Source organism: Pleurodeles waltl, chromosome 1_1 (assembly GCF_031143425.1).
Source record: "Pleurodeles waltl isolate 20211129_DDA chromosome 1_1, aPleWal1.hap1.20221129, whole genome shotgun sequence".
NCBI classification, from domain to species: domain Eukaryota; kingdom Metazoa; phylum Chordata; class Amphibia; order Caudata; family Salamandridae; genus Pleurodeles; species Pleurodeles waltl.
This window is the reverse complement of record NC_090436.1, coordinates 414,282,384-414,300,653: the sequence shown is the minus strand read 5'-3', so window position 1 is coordinate 414,300,653 and position 18,270 is coordinate 414,282,384. Positions and strand designations below refer to the sequence as shown.

Below are 18,270 nucleotides of genomic sequence, written 5' to 3'. Positions count from 1 at the left end.
TGGATACACAGTCACTTAAACTCCAACACTATATAAAAACTATTTTCCCTCTTTCTGTCTTGATAAACCTTCAGAAGAATAAATAACTAACACATATCTAAAGCTCAAATGGATTGGTTTCATTCTTAGATTCACCAGCTTAACTCAAATACGACTAGAAACGCAGTGAACACTTTCTTCAGTTCAAAAGTTGTTCCTGTAAAATATGAACTTCTGAAAGGTTGGCTAAAACTCAAGTGGTTTGAGATGCTTCAAATAAGAGTGACTGGAGTTGTGAATTCTGTCATAGCTTACAGTATTTAATCAGGACGGCCATGAGAGGCACCTCCCTGGTAGTTTTCCCAACCATAAATCAAATAAACTATAAAAATGACCAGCACAAAGAATACAGTGTAAGAAACAGTAAGTAACGCTATAAGACACATCACATGCCTTTGGTTATGACTCCTTACCTCTACACCTGCTGAAGCATCGAACACAGCTACGGCGCCATCAAGTATTCTCAGGGAACGTTCAACCTCCACTGTGAAGTCCACATGACCTGGGTGGAAATTTACATTAATTTCATGTAGTATTACAACTAGATTTCAGAAAATGTGATAAACATTAAAAATACAATAAATTCACTAATGTACCGCAAGGGTAAGAGGATAGCAACATGTGCTGAAAAATGGGATACTTGGAGTGTGGAACGTTAAGGGTTATCATCTTCATAATGGATCTGGGTGTGATAAAAGCTTTTAATACTGGCCATTATGGGTTTGGTAAAGTGACACATTCTCAAGCAATGGCAGGTACTATTCTTATAAATCTCATTTAGTTTGAATACACTTTCTATGATTTAGAAAAAGGAAAAGTGCAAATGCTATGATTTATCACACTATTCTCAGACTATCTTCAAATAGTCATGCTTTAAGTATATGAACTGTACAATAAGGTATTTCATATGAAAATTTACCACAAAAATATAAATGTACTGACAAATTCGATGCCCAAAGTGTTGAGTAATTTAAGGTTGAAAAGTTTTGGTTTCATTCTACTTACAGAAGAGTATGGTAGCCCCACATTCCATGATCAAGAGTATTTAGTTTCATGAATGAACAAGAAAAGGAAAGCTCACAAGAAAGCAGAGCTAGCAAAGCACATTTACAGGAAATAGATCAGCATCTTCAGACTTCTGGGCATATATTGCTCCAAGACTATCTCACTGCTCAGCTTTCCATGAATTTCAAACACTGCTTTATGTACTTATTTTCTATCATACTCCCATTGATAATTCTATACCCTGTGAAGTTAGGTCAGATAACCCTTGGACATTTTAAAGTAAAGACATTCTTCTTGAAAATGTCTTGAACATCAGAAGGTGAAGATGGTGAAGTTTGGCACTCACCTGGCGTATCGATAAGATTTATTCTGTAACCATTCCAATCAAACGTAACAGCAGCAGACTGGATGGTAATACCACGCTCTCGCTCCTGTGCCATAAAATCCGTTACTGTGTCCCCATCGTCAACATCTGCATTGAACAGACCACATAAAATTACCATCAGGTCAAAATTACAAATTATGGTTTTACTAGTTTTACCCCGCAAGCTAATGTTAATTTTTTACAAATATGCTTTTGATTTTACCATGCAAATTAATTTCATTATTTGCAGAATGTTTTTTGTTTTTACATTGCAAGCTAATTTTATTATTGTTGCAGATTTTCTGAAGAAATGCCACGTTTTACTGTAAATCTGTTATGTTGTAGTACCTGATGCTTCTATTAAAGTAAAACAAAATAAAATCAAAATGTGCATGAGGCAAAAAAATGCCTATTGGCACTGCCTATAGAAAGGTAATGTAGAATAAAACTACAGATAAAACCACCTACCAAGACAGGATGCACTTGTGCTCAGAGGGATAGCATTCTACATCTTCATACAATGAAGTAAAATTCTGCATCTGTCCCTTGGACTGGACCTACTTTATGACCACAGACAAAGTTATAAATAGCTCTAGTGCAGACCATGAACCAGACATGATGTATGTTTGTGAGCACAGTCCATTCAATCAATCTGCAAAATATGAACTCTTGTTCTGTTAGTTTTTTTGCTCCCAACTTTAAATCCACAAACAATCACACTATGAAACTGAAGTAGCCAACAAAATTACAAACCAGCAAGTAGAACAGTTCACTAGATGAACTCTGCAATAGCTTTCAGTGATATGGTGTTACTGCCTTCCCAATAATTAAGCTATTCATAGAGCTGAGTTTTCACAATACATTTAAAATCTCTATCAACCATTAGGAATGTAAAATCACCTTTGGTATTCCATAAACGTTACTGCTAGGTTACTGCCATACACGCATTACCCCCTATCAGTAGCAGGTATATGTCTTTGAATTAGTGGCGTTCATGCATTCACAAGAATTTACAGTAGAAGACCAGGAAATCGTACTCTTAGAAAATATTTGTGAACTGTATTTTAGCACAAGCAAATATGCATGTGTAGATTTGCTCATGTGAAAATCTATTGAGCGTTTACAAGTTCACTTGCCCTCCAATCACTTTTTTACCAACCCTGAAAAAACGTCTACTTCTGCCATTTTCAGGGGTAAATGTCCAACCTTTCTCGTTATGGGAAAATATTAGAGAAGAACTGGTGAAAATCCATGCACATTAGTAGGTTTACAGATTCAAAGGCATTTCAGCCTTGGAACTATTGCTTACTGCTTCCTCCAGCCCCAGTATGTAGATCTGCGGAAAGGTGGCAAAATAAGGAAATTGCTATCATAGGGACTGAAATTGCAAGTATTCAAGCCCTGCTATAGTATTAGCCCTGGAATAATCAGAGATTGCCGCCATAATTTGTCGCTACACTACATGGCACCAAAGGGACAAGTATATTTTTTTTACATGACAAGTAGATTTAAGAAGCAACCTGTCCTATGGACAAGTAGTAGATATTTGATTAAATTCCACAACCCTGTTTTCTATGTCAGAAGCCCTTTTTCTGCAAGCTGCAAAAGTCTTTAGCAACCCTTTCCAAATATGCAAATAGGAGTAGGCATGAAGGTATGATTTCTAAATCAAAGATGGCAGCTATGATTTACACATACCATCAAATGTTTTGTATGAAATGAAGAGTGGTCGACACCACAGAGATCATACCACTTCAAAGACCTGGCAGTACAAGGGCAACATACCCTGATCTTTGAGAAAAAATGTATTCAATGTTCCATGGTACTATTCAGGTGTTTGTTCAACGAGAAGAGGGAGAATATGCTACAAGGAGGAAAGGTTTTGCATTTATATGACAGTGGTAACTTTTCAGGAACGTCGTTCCTAAGTGTTATCATCATTATACAATGCCGTGAATATGTCGATCACACTGCATATTGTGTCAAAACAAAATGGGCAAATACAAAATAATATGAACACAAGGCTTTCTACAGGGCTACACCTCCCAGATATGAATTCTGTACTGCTATTGTGCTTGTAGATGAGGTACAAGGAGGTAAATGTGTCAAAATAGCAGATGAGTACACAACTTTTTGTTTGGTTTTTAGCTTGGAAAAGAATATGTCATACTCAAGATTATGCCACCGATTGCTTTAATTTGTGCTTTGGTGTTCCTGAATTGTGCTAACTAATACACTGAAAGTCACTATTCAGATTGGTTTGGTACACTAGCGAACAGTTCATAGGAATTCATTGTTTTGTGGATATTAAATATAGATGAGGCATGTATGTATGGTTGCATTAGTTCCAGCCCTAAAGCAATACTGTGGAAATAATTGTCTAGAACAAAACGTGCTGGCAAGGAAAGTTTCAATATTTCTATGGACGATTGGATAGAGAATGGTATTTTCTTTTCTTGAAATAAGTTAATGTACAAAGTGGATTCATCAGGCTGTGCCTCCATTATTCCTACTTTGAAAGCTAAACCTCGAGGGAAAAAATACCTCTTAGCTTTTCTCCTCATAGACATGAGTCATCTACTACCAGTACACTAAGCCCCACTGAGTTGATCTCTTTTGTTATCGGGTGGCTGCAAATTAGCCCCCCAGGGTCACAGTTTATAATGTTTCTGGTAAATGTGGTGGAGCTGTTGAGGACTCGAAGACTGGGTAGAAAATCGCTGTGTAAACTGGTGTACATTATACAGCCCCTATGCAGTGAGATTCACTGTCAGGGGAAGAAAACCTCTTTGTGGCGCACATCCATCCCCTGGCGCTCTTCCCTAGACACAAATACCTTGTTGTGGTCCTGGATGACTGTGGTGGCCCTTTAATCCTTCACACACACAGTCTCCTGACTCCTCAAACAACTGGTACTCCATTCCTACCTCCACCCCCTACAGCTTGCCCCACTGCCTCCTTCTATCCCATCCCCCCAGGGCGCTGCCAGTCTTTAATTCTAAGGAGTAGCTTGCCAATGGGGTTGCAACCTTTCGCCATTGCTTCTTCTGTGCATTATTGTAGCACACCCACACAAAGCCTATGGGGAGATGTGAGGCATCTCAAAGGTTCACCACATTTACCCGTGCAGCCACAGACACCAGCCTCAAATGTGGATGGGGTACACAACAGGAACGAATGGACGATGGCTAAATAAGCACAAACCAGTAGAGGCCATCTTAGCATCCGGGCAACCCTCAGACTAGTTCAATTGTTTTAAATTCTTTTTTTTTTTTTTAAACATTGGGTATTTGAACCTTCCTTTGGTTTCCAGTTTCAAATGATGCTGGCAATCTGCTGAGAGAATGTGATTATTGAAAACAGCAAAAGCAAAAAGCTACAGGTTAAGTTACATGTCAGTATGTGTGCTGCAAGGAAGTCTCACTGAATGATATCTGCCTTTTATTGTTCAAACGATCATGACACAAACACTCAATAAATTGCACACTTGCCTCCCATCGCTCTTGTATAACCGGAATAATAAAGCATTCGCTCTGTGGTTGTGGTTTTTCCAGCATCAATGTGAGCCATGATACCTATGTTACGTATCCTAAAGAGAAAAAACAAAATCACAAATTGAATGAAAAAATTTGCTTTCAGCACACTGAAGGTAATCGTAGCTTACACCACAATATATTTTTGGGTGGTGGTGTACACAAGGTTTCTATTGTAGATTTGTATTTGAAAACAATGGTTACCGGGAAGTAATTGCTGTCACACTGAAAACCCTTTCAAGACCTAAGACCCTTTTGTTAGTCAAGCCCTAAAGACCCTTTGATTGTACTAAAAAGTGTTTACACAATATAATTCCTTGGGGCTTTCAGACACTCCTCTTCATACATTAGTCAGTTGTGCCATTCACATTTTTGTTCAGTCTGTTAGGACAAACCACATGGGCAAAGGGTTGGTCCAATTACGCCACTGACTAACTTTGCTGATGGGTGACGGCACTCTACTATGTCAATGAGCACATTCACCCAAAAGGTAGCAAATCGATTACTGTCAGTGTAAGACAAACAGCTCAGTGTAGTAATCACTGCAGTCTTATTTTGATGTAGGTTCTTTATTTAGCAGCCCCAGACAACATTGTACAGGCAGAGGATCCTTCACCACCAGCTTCCTCCACTCCAACCGCCACCCATAGAATTCCCCACACCAAAGGTTCTAATGTTACATCATAGCACAAGACTGTGCTAATCTATCAATATACATAAGTGTAAAGAATTACGTACATTACCTACGTTACAACACATCTTCCCTTTTTATATTTAAAAAATAATAATAATAATAGTAGAACTTCCATACACGTATATCTTATCACATAAATACACTACAAGCAAGTTACACATTTTCTTTTTAAATTCATACAGGTTGATAAAAACAGAAATGTAAAAAAAAATCTAACAGAAACAAACATTATGTTTTTCCATTAAACTGTATTAACACATACAAAGTCATCAAACCTCTTTGGTTTGGAAATAATCCTACCAAACCTTCCAGTGTTGATTTGACTGTCATTGTTTGTACTGTTTTGTATGTTTTGTGTACCTGTCGCTTCACTTTCACGCAGCGAATGCTGAATACTATCATGAATTGGTGTTTCAAGCGCACGCGTTTTACTGTCACTCCTCACTAATCTACTGTATAAATTTACCTCTTTAATACCTCGCCTTTTCATCTGTTTCCAACCAATCATAACTCTTGACATTCTCTGTTTCAGCTTGTTTAGCATTCCTACACTTGGAAACCCTGCCCAAATGCCACACTTTCCCATCACTTAATTTAACTGAGTTACGGAATACTTCATATGCTTTCAGAGGCTCTGAATATCTGCTTTCTCCTTTTCGGACTTTTCTCTCTTTTCTCACTTTAACCCAATCTCCACATTTTACTTTGGATTCTCTTGTTCCGATTTTCTTGTCATACCACTCCTTATATGCTTGTTGAGTCTTGTTGATTTTCAATCTTACTTGATCAGGTGACCATTCGACTCGCTTACCAGACAATAGCCAACCAAGATCCTTGCTGATAGGTTCACGACCTCTCATCAAGGAAAATGGACTTTCCTCAGTGACGCTACTGGGAGTAATTCTGTAAGCCCAAATTAACTTACATAACTCACTTTCCCAATTCAAACCATTACTCTTGGCCAACTGGATACTCACTTTGATGACCCTGTTGAATCGTTCCACTAAACCGTTTCCTTCTGGATGGTATAATGAGGTAGTGATATGGATTACACCATTTCTTTTTTTTTTCTTTTTTTTATTTCTCAGCCACAAATTGAGGACCATTGTCAGTAATCATAGTTTTAGGTAGACCTTCTCTTGTAAATATTTGGTCTAAAAATGTAATAATTCTTTCACATTCTGCCTTATGAACTATTTCAATCTCTGGCCATTTTGAAAAATGGTCCACTGCGACCAGAATAAATTTGTATTCACCATTATTGCATTCCACCGGTCCCACCACATCCAAACCTATCTTTTCCCAGGGCATATTGGGGCAAGCAATGGGTAATAAAGGTGGTTTAAATGTTTTCTGACACTTATCAGAACTATTGCATTCTATGCAGTCTCTTATTTTTTTTTCAATTTGCTTATCAAGACCAGGCCACCAATACCTGCTTTTGACTCTTTGTTTAGTTTTGGATATTCCAAGATGTCCTTCATGACATAAATCTAGGATCTTTCTCCTAAGAGAAACTGGAGGTACAGCTCTTCCACCTCTGTACATCATATTGTTTTTTAAATAAAGTTCATTTCTCATCTCCCAGAAAATATTTCCATCTGCCCCAAGATTTATTTTTTCAGGCCAACCTCCATTTATGTAACCAGCTATTCTTTTTAAACTGTCATCCTTAATCCATCCTTCCTTCCATTCCATAATATCAATACCTTCCATTCCCTCATCAAATAATCCAGCTACACAACTCTCCTCACCCATTAGTTCATCTACATTTTTAATTGGTAATGACATTCTACTTAGAAAATCAGGTACTTTGTTCTTGACTCCAGGCCAATACTGTATATCATAAGTAAAATCCAACAATTTTACCGACATCCTGCTCATTCTCGGAGATGCATTTTGTAATCCAGCAGTCGTCAAAACCTTTGTTAAAGGTTTATTTTATTTTTTATTTATTTTTTATTTTTTTTATTCAATTTTTAACACAAACCAAAAAAAAAAAAAACATACATTAATACAGCAGATCTCTCGACGAGAATTTGTTAAAGGTTTATGATCAGACCTCAACAAGACATGCAGTCCCCACACAAATTGACGAAAATGGTTCAATGCCCACACACAAGCTAATGTTTCTCGCTCTATGACTGAGTATCTCTCTTCAGCTGGGGTCAAAGACCGTGATGCAAAGGCAACAACCCATTCATTGTTCTCATCATCACACTGTGTTAGTACCGCCCCCAACCCTTTATTACTTGCATCTGTTGTCACAATGGATTTGCATTTGGGATCAAATCCCTTCAGAAATGGTGCTTTACAAATTTCAATTTTTAAATCCTGAAACGCCCTTTGACACTCATCTGACCAAATAAATTTGGATTTGTTCTTAAGTAATTGTCGTATATGATAAGTTTTTTCAGAAAAGTTCCTAATGAACTTGGAATAAAATTCAATTAAACCTAGAAAAGCTCTCACATCCTCTTTCCCAGCAGGACAAGGAGCCTCTTTGATAGGTTCCACTAAAGCTTGCTTCGGTTTAATGCCATTCTTGCTGATGCTATGACCCAAGTAAACCACTTCTTCTTGAGCCAATTTACATTTACTATACTCTATTGTCAAACCTTTCCTCTTAAGGATTTCTAGAACCTGTTTCAACTTATTGTCATGTTCCTCTCTATTTTTACCCATGACTAGGATGTCATCTTGGAAAAACATCACCCCAGAGATTCCACTAAATATATTACTCATAATCCTTTGAAACATCGCTGCAGCTGATGCTAGTCCAAAAGGCACTCGGGTATATTGTTAACATCCAAAAGGCGTTATGAACGTTGTATATTTCTTACTATCCTGGTATAATGGCACCTGATGGTAAGCAGATTTTAAGTCGATAGTTGAAAACCAACACATATTCTTTGTTGCGGAAAACTTTTCATTTATGCGTGGTAACGGATACTGGTCAATTAAGATGTTTTTATTCAGCTCCCTAAGGTCCACACATAATCTTACTTTACCATTGGAACGCCTTACAACTACTAATGGAGAAACCCATTCTGCTGACTCAACTTGCTCAATAATGCCACCCTCCACCAGTTTTTTCAATTCATCATCAACCTCCTCCTTAATAGAGATAGGTATGTGTCTAACCTTATGAATACTTGGAATTGCTGATGATTTTAATTCTATTTTGTGCTGAAAATCATTCAACAGCCCCACGTTACCAGAAAATAATTCTGGGTAAGAATCCAATATTTATTCCTTTCCCTCACAATTTTCTTTAATTGTCAACACTGGATCTGGACTGTTGGGGTTCAAAATTATTCCTGAATCACCCTGGTCCGTCCAACGTAAGACTGAGGGTCCCTTTTTAGAAACGCACAATTTGCACTGTGCTTTCCTTTCTTTAAACTGAAATTCTAACTCCCGGAAACCCACAAATTCAATTTTGTCTCCAGTATAGCTCTTGGCAACAACCTCAGATTTGTCAAGATGTTTGCCTAATTTTTCCACCAATTTATCCTTCCATACATCTTCATTCACTATAGTAAAGGGTGAACCTGAATCTGCAATCACCTTAATCATCACCCCTCCTACCGCCAATTCACACCATGGTTTCATCCTTTTAACTTGATCTACACCTAAAATGTCGTAACCTATACAAAACACCTGATGAACATTCGTATTCTCCAAATCATCTGAATTAGAGTCACTGTCCTCTCTAATGTATTTAACATTCACTTTTGAGTTAACAGATTTCCTCCTGCAAACCTTTGCATAGTGACCTACAACACCACAATGAGAACACTTTTGATTCCTTGCGGGCATTTTTTGAAAAACGATAAGTGGTCAACGCTCCCACACCTATAACAATTCTTTTGTTCCACACTTAAGGGTTTGCAATTATAATCCGTTGCTTCTTGAAGCTTTTTTTTTTTTTCACCACCATTCCAGTATTTTGCATTAGATATTTTGTTAACTTCTTTTATTTCTTGTACTTCATCCATTACCGCTTTGTCACATCTACCTGTAAGTTCTGCTTTCTTTACTAGAGCAATCACTTCCTTTAGAAGTGCTTCACCGTTGACCAAAATGTTTATCCTGAGTATTTGGGTTGCTCGCATGCATAATAATTTGATCACGAATAAATTCTTCTTGGAGTGGACCAAAACGACATGTTAACGCCAGAGCACGAAGTGCAGCAACGTAGTCATCAACATTCTCAGTTTTTCCTTGTTTCCTAAGGAAAAACTTACACCTATCTACAGCAACACACACAATAGGTGAAAAATGTGCATCAAGATCCCCCAAAGCATGCGTAAATACATTCCTGCCTTCTCTGTGTTTCTTTTCAATCTGATTGTATGTTTTAAGCCCTCCTGGACCTAAGCAATACAGCAGTACCTTTTTTTTTCCTCCGGTGAAAAATCCTCTTCCTCAAAAGTGTCTATATAATTACAAAAGTACTCTTTCCATTCCTTCCAAGGCATAGTGGGCTCTCCTTTCGCAGGAATAAATGGTTGAGGATTGGATAAGTTCAATGAGTGTAATGCACACATGTTTCACTGCTTGTAATGAGATGGCAGAAACAAAGAAAATAACACAAGTGCACAATATATATTGGTTAAATTTGATAATAAACAGCAATGTGTTAGTAATAGAGATCAACTAACATATGAACAGTTGATTGTAATAATACAATTGTGTAAAATGGTGTTATTACATAGAAGCCCAGTAGGTGGCGCAGTTGTATAACATTTTAATGATATTAAACTCTCCAAATTGATTCCACATTCAAAATGTTCGAACGTTTTCGTAATCAGCTGTGATGATCAGCAGAGAATGATGGACTCATCTGTCAACAATATAAGCTGTGCTGATCAGTGAATCTTTGTAATGCTGAAATTTAACCAACAAGCTGTGTGGAACAGCAAATGTACCAGAAATATGTCTGCCACGAGGAGACACTGTGGGTAAATTCACAGTACAGTTATATCATATGGTAATGAGGACACACAATCCTCGAGATCCGGCAGTTGAGGACTGGCTGGGAGACGCATAAAGTAGGTAATGGATTTTAAATGTACTCCCGTTCGTGCTGAATTAAGCGTATACTTGCCACTGCTGAATCCGTCCTCTGAGACTGTCGAAGTGCATTCCTTGTATGTTTAGAGGACTCATGTGGGAATGAACAAGTATTTTGTGGCTCACTAATTAACAGTTTCCTTGGTCCTCTTCAATCCTGTACTGCGTCCGATTCACCTGCCAAGCTTGATTACAGTAGGGCCTACAGTATCATTGCAATAGGCAGAGTAGTGTCACTGCCTCTCCATCAACACAATCTGCTTCACCACGTCCAGGGCTGCGCCACTTTCGTCGCCAATTTCTGTAGTAATCACTGCAGTCTTATTTTGATGTAGGTTCTTGATTTAGCAGCCCCAGACAACATTGTACAGGCAGAGGATCCTTCACCACCAGCTTCCTCCACTCCAACCGCCACCCATAGAATTCCCCACACCAAAGGTTCTAATGTTACATCATAGCACAAGACTGTGCTAATCTATCAATATACATAAGTGTAAAGAATTACATACATTACCTACGTTACAACACTCAGAAACAGCTCTGAGAGGCAGGGAGCACTAACAATAAACTAGTATCTCTTCAACTTCTTTACATTTAACAGTGATGTACAAACTATTGTGAATAACACAGCTAGTATAACAAGCACTAACAAAGTCAAAAGGTATGGCTCTAACTGGCCATCTCCTGAAAACACCATTTGTGCATGCCTGTGGTTGGAAATCTTAGTAAATTAAAGCCAGACCTCCTAATGGCAAAGCCAATGTTTTTCTATGTGTTATTTTCAGTATCACACTGTGTTTTCAATTAAGTTTGTTGCACACAGTTTTTGGTAGCAGACTTCAAGTACTGTCAAATTGTAAAATCAGAGAAAATGACACCCTGAAAAACAGAAACAGAGGCAGAAGGAAATAAAAGTGCTTTTTCAGGAATTATTTTCTATGCACTGGATTACAACAGACTAGAAAGAAACCAGAGAAATATGTGTTAGTATGTATGTATAATGTTTAAAAAAGTGGGGCTGAGATGGACACTGGACATCTAAAAATGATTGGATGAGTGAATCAAAGAACCAGGATTGAAGGAATTTGCAGCACTGGTAAAAAAACAAAAAAACAAACATCAGAGAGGAACTGAGGAGCAAGCCCGTCAATAGGAGTCATAAGTAAGAAAGAAGCCAAGGGAAGAACACCAGAGAATGCTAAACAGGCCAGTTTGGCTTTGAATGTAAAGACGTAAAATTTAGCTATGTAAATAAAACTCATTTGTAAGACTGGCAAGAGGACAACACCGTGGACGAACCAAAGTTGCAAAGGGAGTCACAAGGGAACAGAGAGAGAAGGAAACAGGATGGTCTGGTCTTAACATTTACTGCAGAGAAACAGAGGAAAAATTATGTTAACCCCTAAAATGCTTTATCAAGCTAAAATTCTGGAGGGTTCAAAATGACAGAGCTGAAATCAAAAGTGTATAGTGGATCAAGAATGTTCAGGCCTTGAGCTCGAAATATAGATTAATTAAATGGGTCTTTGAGAAAATGCATTATATAGTAAAGGATGGCTTTTGCTGCCTCTCGAGGCAAAGATTTCTCACCCTAATCCTCTTCACACAGGTGTACGCATATGCCCTCTAACCTTCACATACACACTGGGATCCAAGCATGAGATCATTAGTAAATAGGAAGTTCTCTGCATTAAACACCTCAGGTACATTATCAGCGCAATTGCAGTAACCACTTAAATACAAATGCATAGCATGCAAACTGCTTTTGTTAATTAGTTGCAGATTAACTTTGCTAACATAGCCACACATTCCTTTGCATAGGTGCAAACATGTCACGGAGACAACCTTCGCAGATGTGTCCAGCCTAATATAAGCAACTGAATTAAACATAAAAAATAATAAAACATTTTCTTACTTGGATAGAGGAGGGCTGGCGATAGAACGAAGAGATTTGACTTCACCTGTTAAAGGTATGAACATATTTTAGCCCTCGAATTAAAAGCCACAATGACAGTCAACATTTAAAATGCATGCAAGTTTCAGATTAGAGAAAACTTATTATTGCCATCTTTGAAGTGATATACGGCGGTAAACGGTTGACAGCACATCCAAGCGGGAGTCCCACAATTTGAATTAGGAATCCTTTTTATTGGTTGAGTCCATACATTAAAAGCCCTATCCCAGCCAGCAAGTCCGTCTCCTTCCTCCTACTGACAGTTCTCCCCACACCGAACATTCCAAACGTGATCTCATCATTCACAGAATCCATGGTCACACGGATACACATTACCATTGATACACTACCCATAACAATCAAGGCACTGCTTAGTTACCAAATCACCTCCGTCATCCTAACTTCCATTTCTTAACCTAAATTTAGGAATAATTATGAATGGTCATAAAACATTACACAACTAAAATCCTATAAATGTACACATGAAGTAGGCATGTGAGCTACTACAGAAGGCAGGTAAACTTACTATACAAGTACTCATAAAGTTGGCATGTAAGTTACAACGGAAGACAGGTAAACGTACACAAAGGGGGTTATTACAACTTTGGAGGAGGTGTTAATCCGTCCCAAAAGTGACGGTAAAGTGACGGATATACCACCAGCCGTATTACGAGACCATTATATCCTATGGAACTCGTAATACGGCTGGTGGTATATCCGTCACATTTGGGACGGATTAACACCTCCTCCAAAGTTGTAATAACCCCCATAGTCCTCTAAATGTAGTGGTTTCCTTATATTTCTCTTTGGTCTAAAGTTTACAATACTCTTTGATCCCAATTCAGAGAGAGTGCTTGTGTTTGGCTCAGCAGATTTACACTTTGCCACTCTGTTTAAGTTCCATATTTTGTGATAACTCGTTTTCACAGTATTTCTAAATACCTTTATGACTTCAAATGGTCCCCTGAATTTAGAAGGTTTCTTTTCTTTCCCTGGAGACCTTATTTTTATCCAGTCTCCCACACTCACAATGGTTTCCCTCACAGCTTTCCATTCATCATACTGTGCCTTTCTTTTATCTCTAATATCTCTTTCTTTCCAGCCTTCTATTTTATCAGCCTGATCATCAATGTCCTTCCTTTTCTCCTGTACCCATCCAGGCACAATCTCACTACAAGGTAACCTGCACTTAAGAGTTGAAAGGGAGTTACTCCCGTAGTAGAGTGTGGCGTCATTCAATACTTATGTATCTTTTTCCACATTTCACCTTCTCATTCCGCACCTTGTAGCTGTGCTAGTTGCATGCTTTCTTTTAGTACTTTAATGAAGCGTTCCACCACCCCATTGGATTCAGGATGATACAATGCTGTTTTTTTATGTGTAATACTTCTTTCCCTTAGGAAAGATTCCACTGATTCAGAGTCAAATTGCACCTCCTTGTCTGTGAGAATCGAAGAAGGAAAACTCTCCCTCTCAAATAGTTCCTCAAGAAAATTGATTACATCTTTTGATTCAATAGAATTTAGTACCTTAACCTCTGGCCATCTTGAGTACATGCAAATACACACAACTACATAACAATCAGCATACTTTAAGCTGACTGGACCTAATATGTGTAAAGCTATGTCAACCCAAGGTCCTGAAGCCTCTTCCTTTATGATCATGGGTTGCATCCTATACTTTAACACTTTGTCTGATTGTGCACACACCTGACAATCCCTCACTTCTCTCTCTACCATCACATCTACAGCTGGCCACCAGTACGTAGCTCTTACCCTCTAGAGTTTTGATTCTCCAATTAACTGTGCACATCACAAAACATGCAACCACAAATGCTGTCTGTTAGACTTGGCATCCTTGGCGTGGTCTCCTCTAACTTTGTGCCTCTGTTTCTCAGGTTGTTGATGTATGCTGGACTCGGTTTTTGCTACTCTGGGCACTTTACCACTTCTATCCAATGCTAAAATGCAAGTGCTCCTATGTAAAATGTATGTGAAATTGACCTTCATGATTGGCATATTTGATTTACTAGTAAGTCCCTAGTACAGTGCACTAGAGGTGCCCAGGGCCTGTAAATCAAAGGCTACTAGTGGGCCTGCAGCACTGGTTGTGCCACCCACATTAGTAGCCCTCTAAACATGCCTCGGACCTGCCACTGCAGTGTCTATGTGTGCAGTTTTTAACTGCCAATTCATCTTGGCAAGTGTACCCACTTGCCAGGCTTAAACCTTCTCTTTTTATACATGTAAGGCACCCCTAAAGTAGGCCCTAGGTAGCCCCATGGGCAGGTTCAGTGTATGTTACAGGTGGGACATGTACTTATGTGTTTTACATGTCCTAACAGTGAAATACTGCCAAATTCGTTTTTCATTGTTGCAAGGCCTATCTCTCTCATAGGTTAACATGGGAGCTGCCTTTAAATATTATAAAAAGTGTAGATTCCCTTAGGGAGCAGATATAAATATGGAGTTTAGGGTCTCTGAGCTCACAATTTAAAAATACATCTTTTAGTGAAGTTGTTTTTTTAGATTGTGTTTGAAAATGCCAATTTTAGAAAGTAGGCATTTTCTTGCTTAAACCATTCTATGACTCTGTGTGTTTGTGAATTCCCTGTCTGGGTCAGTTTGACAGTTGGGCTGTTTGCACCTCTCTCTAGACAGTGACACAAAGGGAGCTGGGGTGTAGCCTGCTTATCCTGATGAGCCATCTGTACTGGGAAGAAGGGGAGGAGTAGTCATTCACACCTGAAAGGGCTGTGCCTGCCCTCACTCAATGCAGTCTCCAACCCCCTGGTGTGTGTCTGGGGCCATGCCCTGGGCAAGAAAGGATGTCACAAACAAGAGACTTTCTTTTGAGGTAGGCCTACTCAAAGGCAGAAAAGGGTATAAGAACAGCCCCTAAAACTCCTAAAACTTTGATCACTTCTGTAATCAAGATGAACCTCTGCCAAGGAGAAGAGCTGAGAAGTGCTGCCCTGCCTGTGACTGTGCTTTGTGGAGCTATCCTAAAGTTGCTGCTTCTGCCTGTGAAAGGGGACAAGGACTGGACTTTGTGGTATATTCCTGCTTGAGAAAAATCTCCAGGGCTTGGACTGAGCTTACCACCTGTTCTGAAGTCTCAGGGCCATCAAATACTTACCCCACCAGCCCCTAGAGACTCTGCTGAGACTCGTGTCCTGACTAGTGGTGCCCTATCCAGTCCCTGGGCCCTTGAAAGGACGACTCTGGACAGATGCCCCTGCTGAATCCCATGATGCCACCTGCAACTGACTCCGTGGTCCTTGCTGGAGTGCGACGACCCTCGCAGGCCCAACATCGCTGCAGGCCGCTGAAGTCCGCGGCTCCATGAAAGACCGCAACTCCATGGAAGTCACAGCACCACATTATGACTGCCGGATATCGACTTCGCCCGAAGTGCACGGATTCAACGCTTCACACCGACGCCGCCTCACCTCCACCGCTCCACAGCAAGGACCTGACGCCTCTTCGTGACACCTCCACTCCTTCGCCCCAACTTTACGAAAACGTTTAGTTTTCACACTTTACTAAGGTACTGTACCTGGGGGTCTGCATGACTCCGTACCCGGCACAGTTGGCGTCGGATTGTTGGGAACGACCCAGTCATGATGCCATTTTTGCACCTCATCTAAGCATTTTGTATTCCTAAGCTCTATTTTTGAGTTTAATCTTTACAAATTCATAACTTGTCTTGAATATGTCGGATTTTTCTTGTTCTGATCTTATTTTGTTTAGATAAGTATTGGCTATTTATCTAAATCTGTGTTGAGTCATTTTGTGGTGTTTTACTATATTACTGTGTGTGTTGGTACAAATACTTTACACCTGGTCTCTGAAGTTAAGCCTGCCTGTTCGTGCCAAGCTACCAAGGGGGTGTAGCAAGGGTTAACTGAGTGTGGTTCTCCTTTACCTTGACTAGAATGAGGGTCCTTGCTTGGACGGGGGAAACCTGACTGCCAACCAAAGGCCCCATTTCTAGCACCGTCTTTTGAGCTCTTCGATGGGGGGCCTCACGTGTTGCTTGCCGTAGTCAAGTAAACCAACACAAACGCTGTCTTTCGAGCTCTTCCGTGAGGGCGTCACATGCTGCTTGCCGTCGTTAAGGAAACCGGTTGTGCACCAGGATCTTTCCTCTTATTCCTTAATGTGAAGACGCAATGACACGTCCTTACCATGATGACGTGCTATCGAATGGCAGACGTCTCCAAGGTGGTCTCCTGCTGAAGCTGTTGTTGTCAGTGGAACCGTTTCAGATTATTTGCGCGAGGAGCGTCGCTCGATGAATGGATGGTTGATCTCCTCTCCCACTTAGGTAATACACACCAAATAAACAAATTTTTCTCAAAGTGCAGTTGATGTAACGCTTCTCGAATACCACTCGATCAGCCAGCCAAAATTTCTTGACCTGCGGTGTTAGGGCTTTGGCTCGAACCGCGATACCGCCAGCACGTCACTCGTCACCAAATGTGAACTGCAGATATACAGCAGTAAACGGTTGACAGCACATCCAACCGGGAGTCCGACAAGTTGAATTAGCTATCCTTTTTATTGGTTGAGTCCATACATTAAAAGCCCTATTCCAGCCAGCAAGTCCGTCTCCTTCCTCCTACTGACAGTACTCCCCACACCGTACATTCCAGATGTGATCTCATCATTCTCAGAACCATCGTCACATGAATACACATTACCATGGATACAGTACCCATAACAATCAAGGCACTGCTTAGTTACCACAGCATCTTTATCTGATAAGCCGGAGCTTGGTGAAAACTGAGCAGTCTAGTAACTGGCACCTTGCTAAGTAGGCCTCAAAGGTTGCAGAAGAAAGCATTGTGTTGGAGGACAGGTGCAAGTGCACTGCCCTGATCCTACACGTCTCATAACCTCAATGGCCAAAAAAATGCAGGGTAAGGCCTTACCCCTATCCATTGTGCAAACCATTTTCTTAATCCTAAATTTCCCAGTGACCATTTTAGCACTTCCACATTTTCTGCTGCTTTAGATCAACTACATATAAGTTAAGTGAGATATCTGCCCCTGAAGATTAACTTCAACATTGATGAGGATTTAAATTTCTTGAATATCAACAAAGAGAACCACTGGAAATGGAGGGCTTTGAAAACCTAGCTCTAGATCTCTTTTACCATTTTAGCCCATTGCCGAATATGACTGATAACTGAGGATTACTATGCACATTGTCAGCTGCTGTACAAATAGATCAAGAGCAGAAATTCCTAGACAAAAATGCCCTTCCCTCTCTAGGACACACCAAAAAGCATCAGAAATGATAGAGAATGTAGAGGTCATGTCTAGACTTTATGTGTATGTTAACTCCTACCACATTCAGGCGCGTTTTATGTTTGGGGATCAGACAGTGAAGTTGGTATTTTTCATGAAGCATTATTTATGTTACAAAAATACCAGAGAATGCTTTTTTATTTTTTGTTCAGCACAAACTTCATAAAAACATTCACCCTGGAATACTAACACCACTATGTGCTGAGGAATTATGCACAGTAATTACAAACAAACTCGTCTGTGGAGGAGGAAGAGGTTAAAATAACACTTGCCTCAGGTTTAACGAA

The 18,270-nt window shown here is 39.6% G+C and overlaps 1 protein-coding gene across 2 annotated transcripts in view; it reads right to left on the bottom strand.

The window, feature by feature from the left end:
* The window catches only part of GFM2 (GTP dependent ribosome recycling factor mitochondrial 2), a 261,831-nt gene that overhangs the window by 185,597 nt on the left and 57,964 nt on the right, over nt 1–18,270 (bottom strand). For both annotated transcript variants that reach the window (XM_069223861.1, XM_069223870.1), the window contains exons 4-7: nt 12,630–12,675; nt 4,900–4,997; nt 1,391–1,516; nt 453–541 (exon numbers count right to left, since the gene is read on the bottom strand). In XM_069223861.1, the coding sequence (XP_069079962.1) occupies nt 453–541; nt 1,391–1,516; nt 4,900–4,997; nt 12,630–12,675 (359 nt within the window). The remainder of the gene's footprint in view (nt 1–452; nt 542–1,390; nt 1,517–4,899; nt 4,998–12,629; nt 12,676–18,270) is intronic.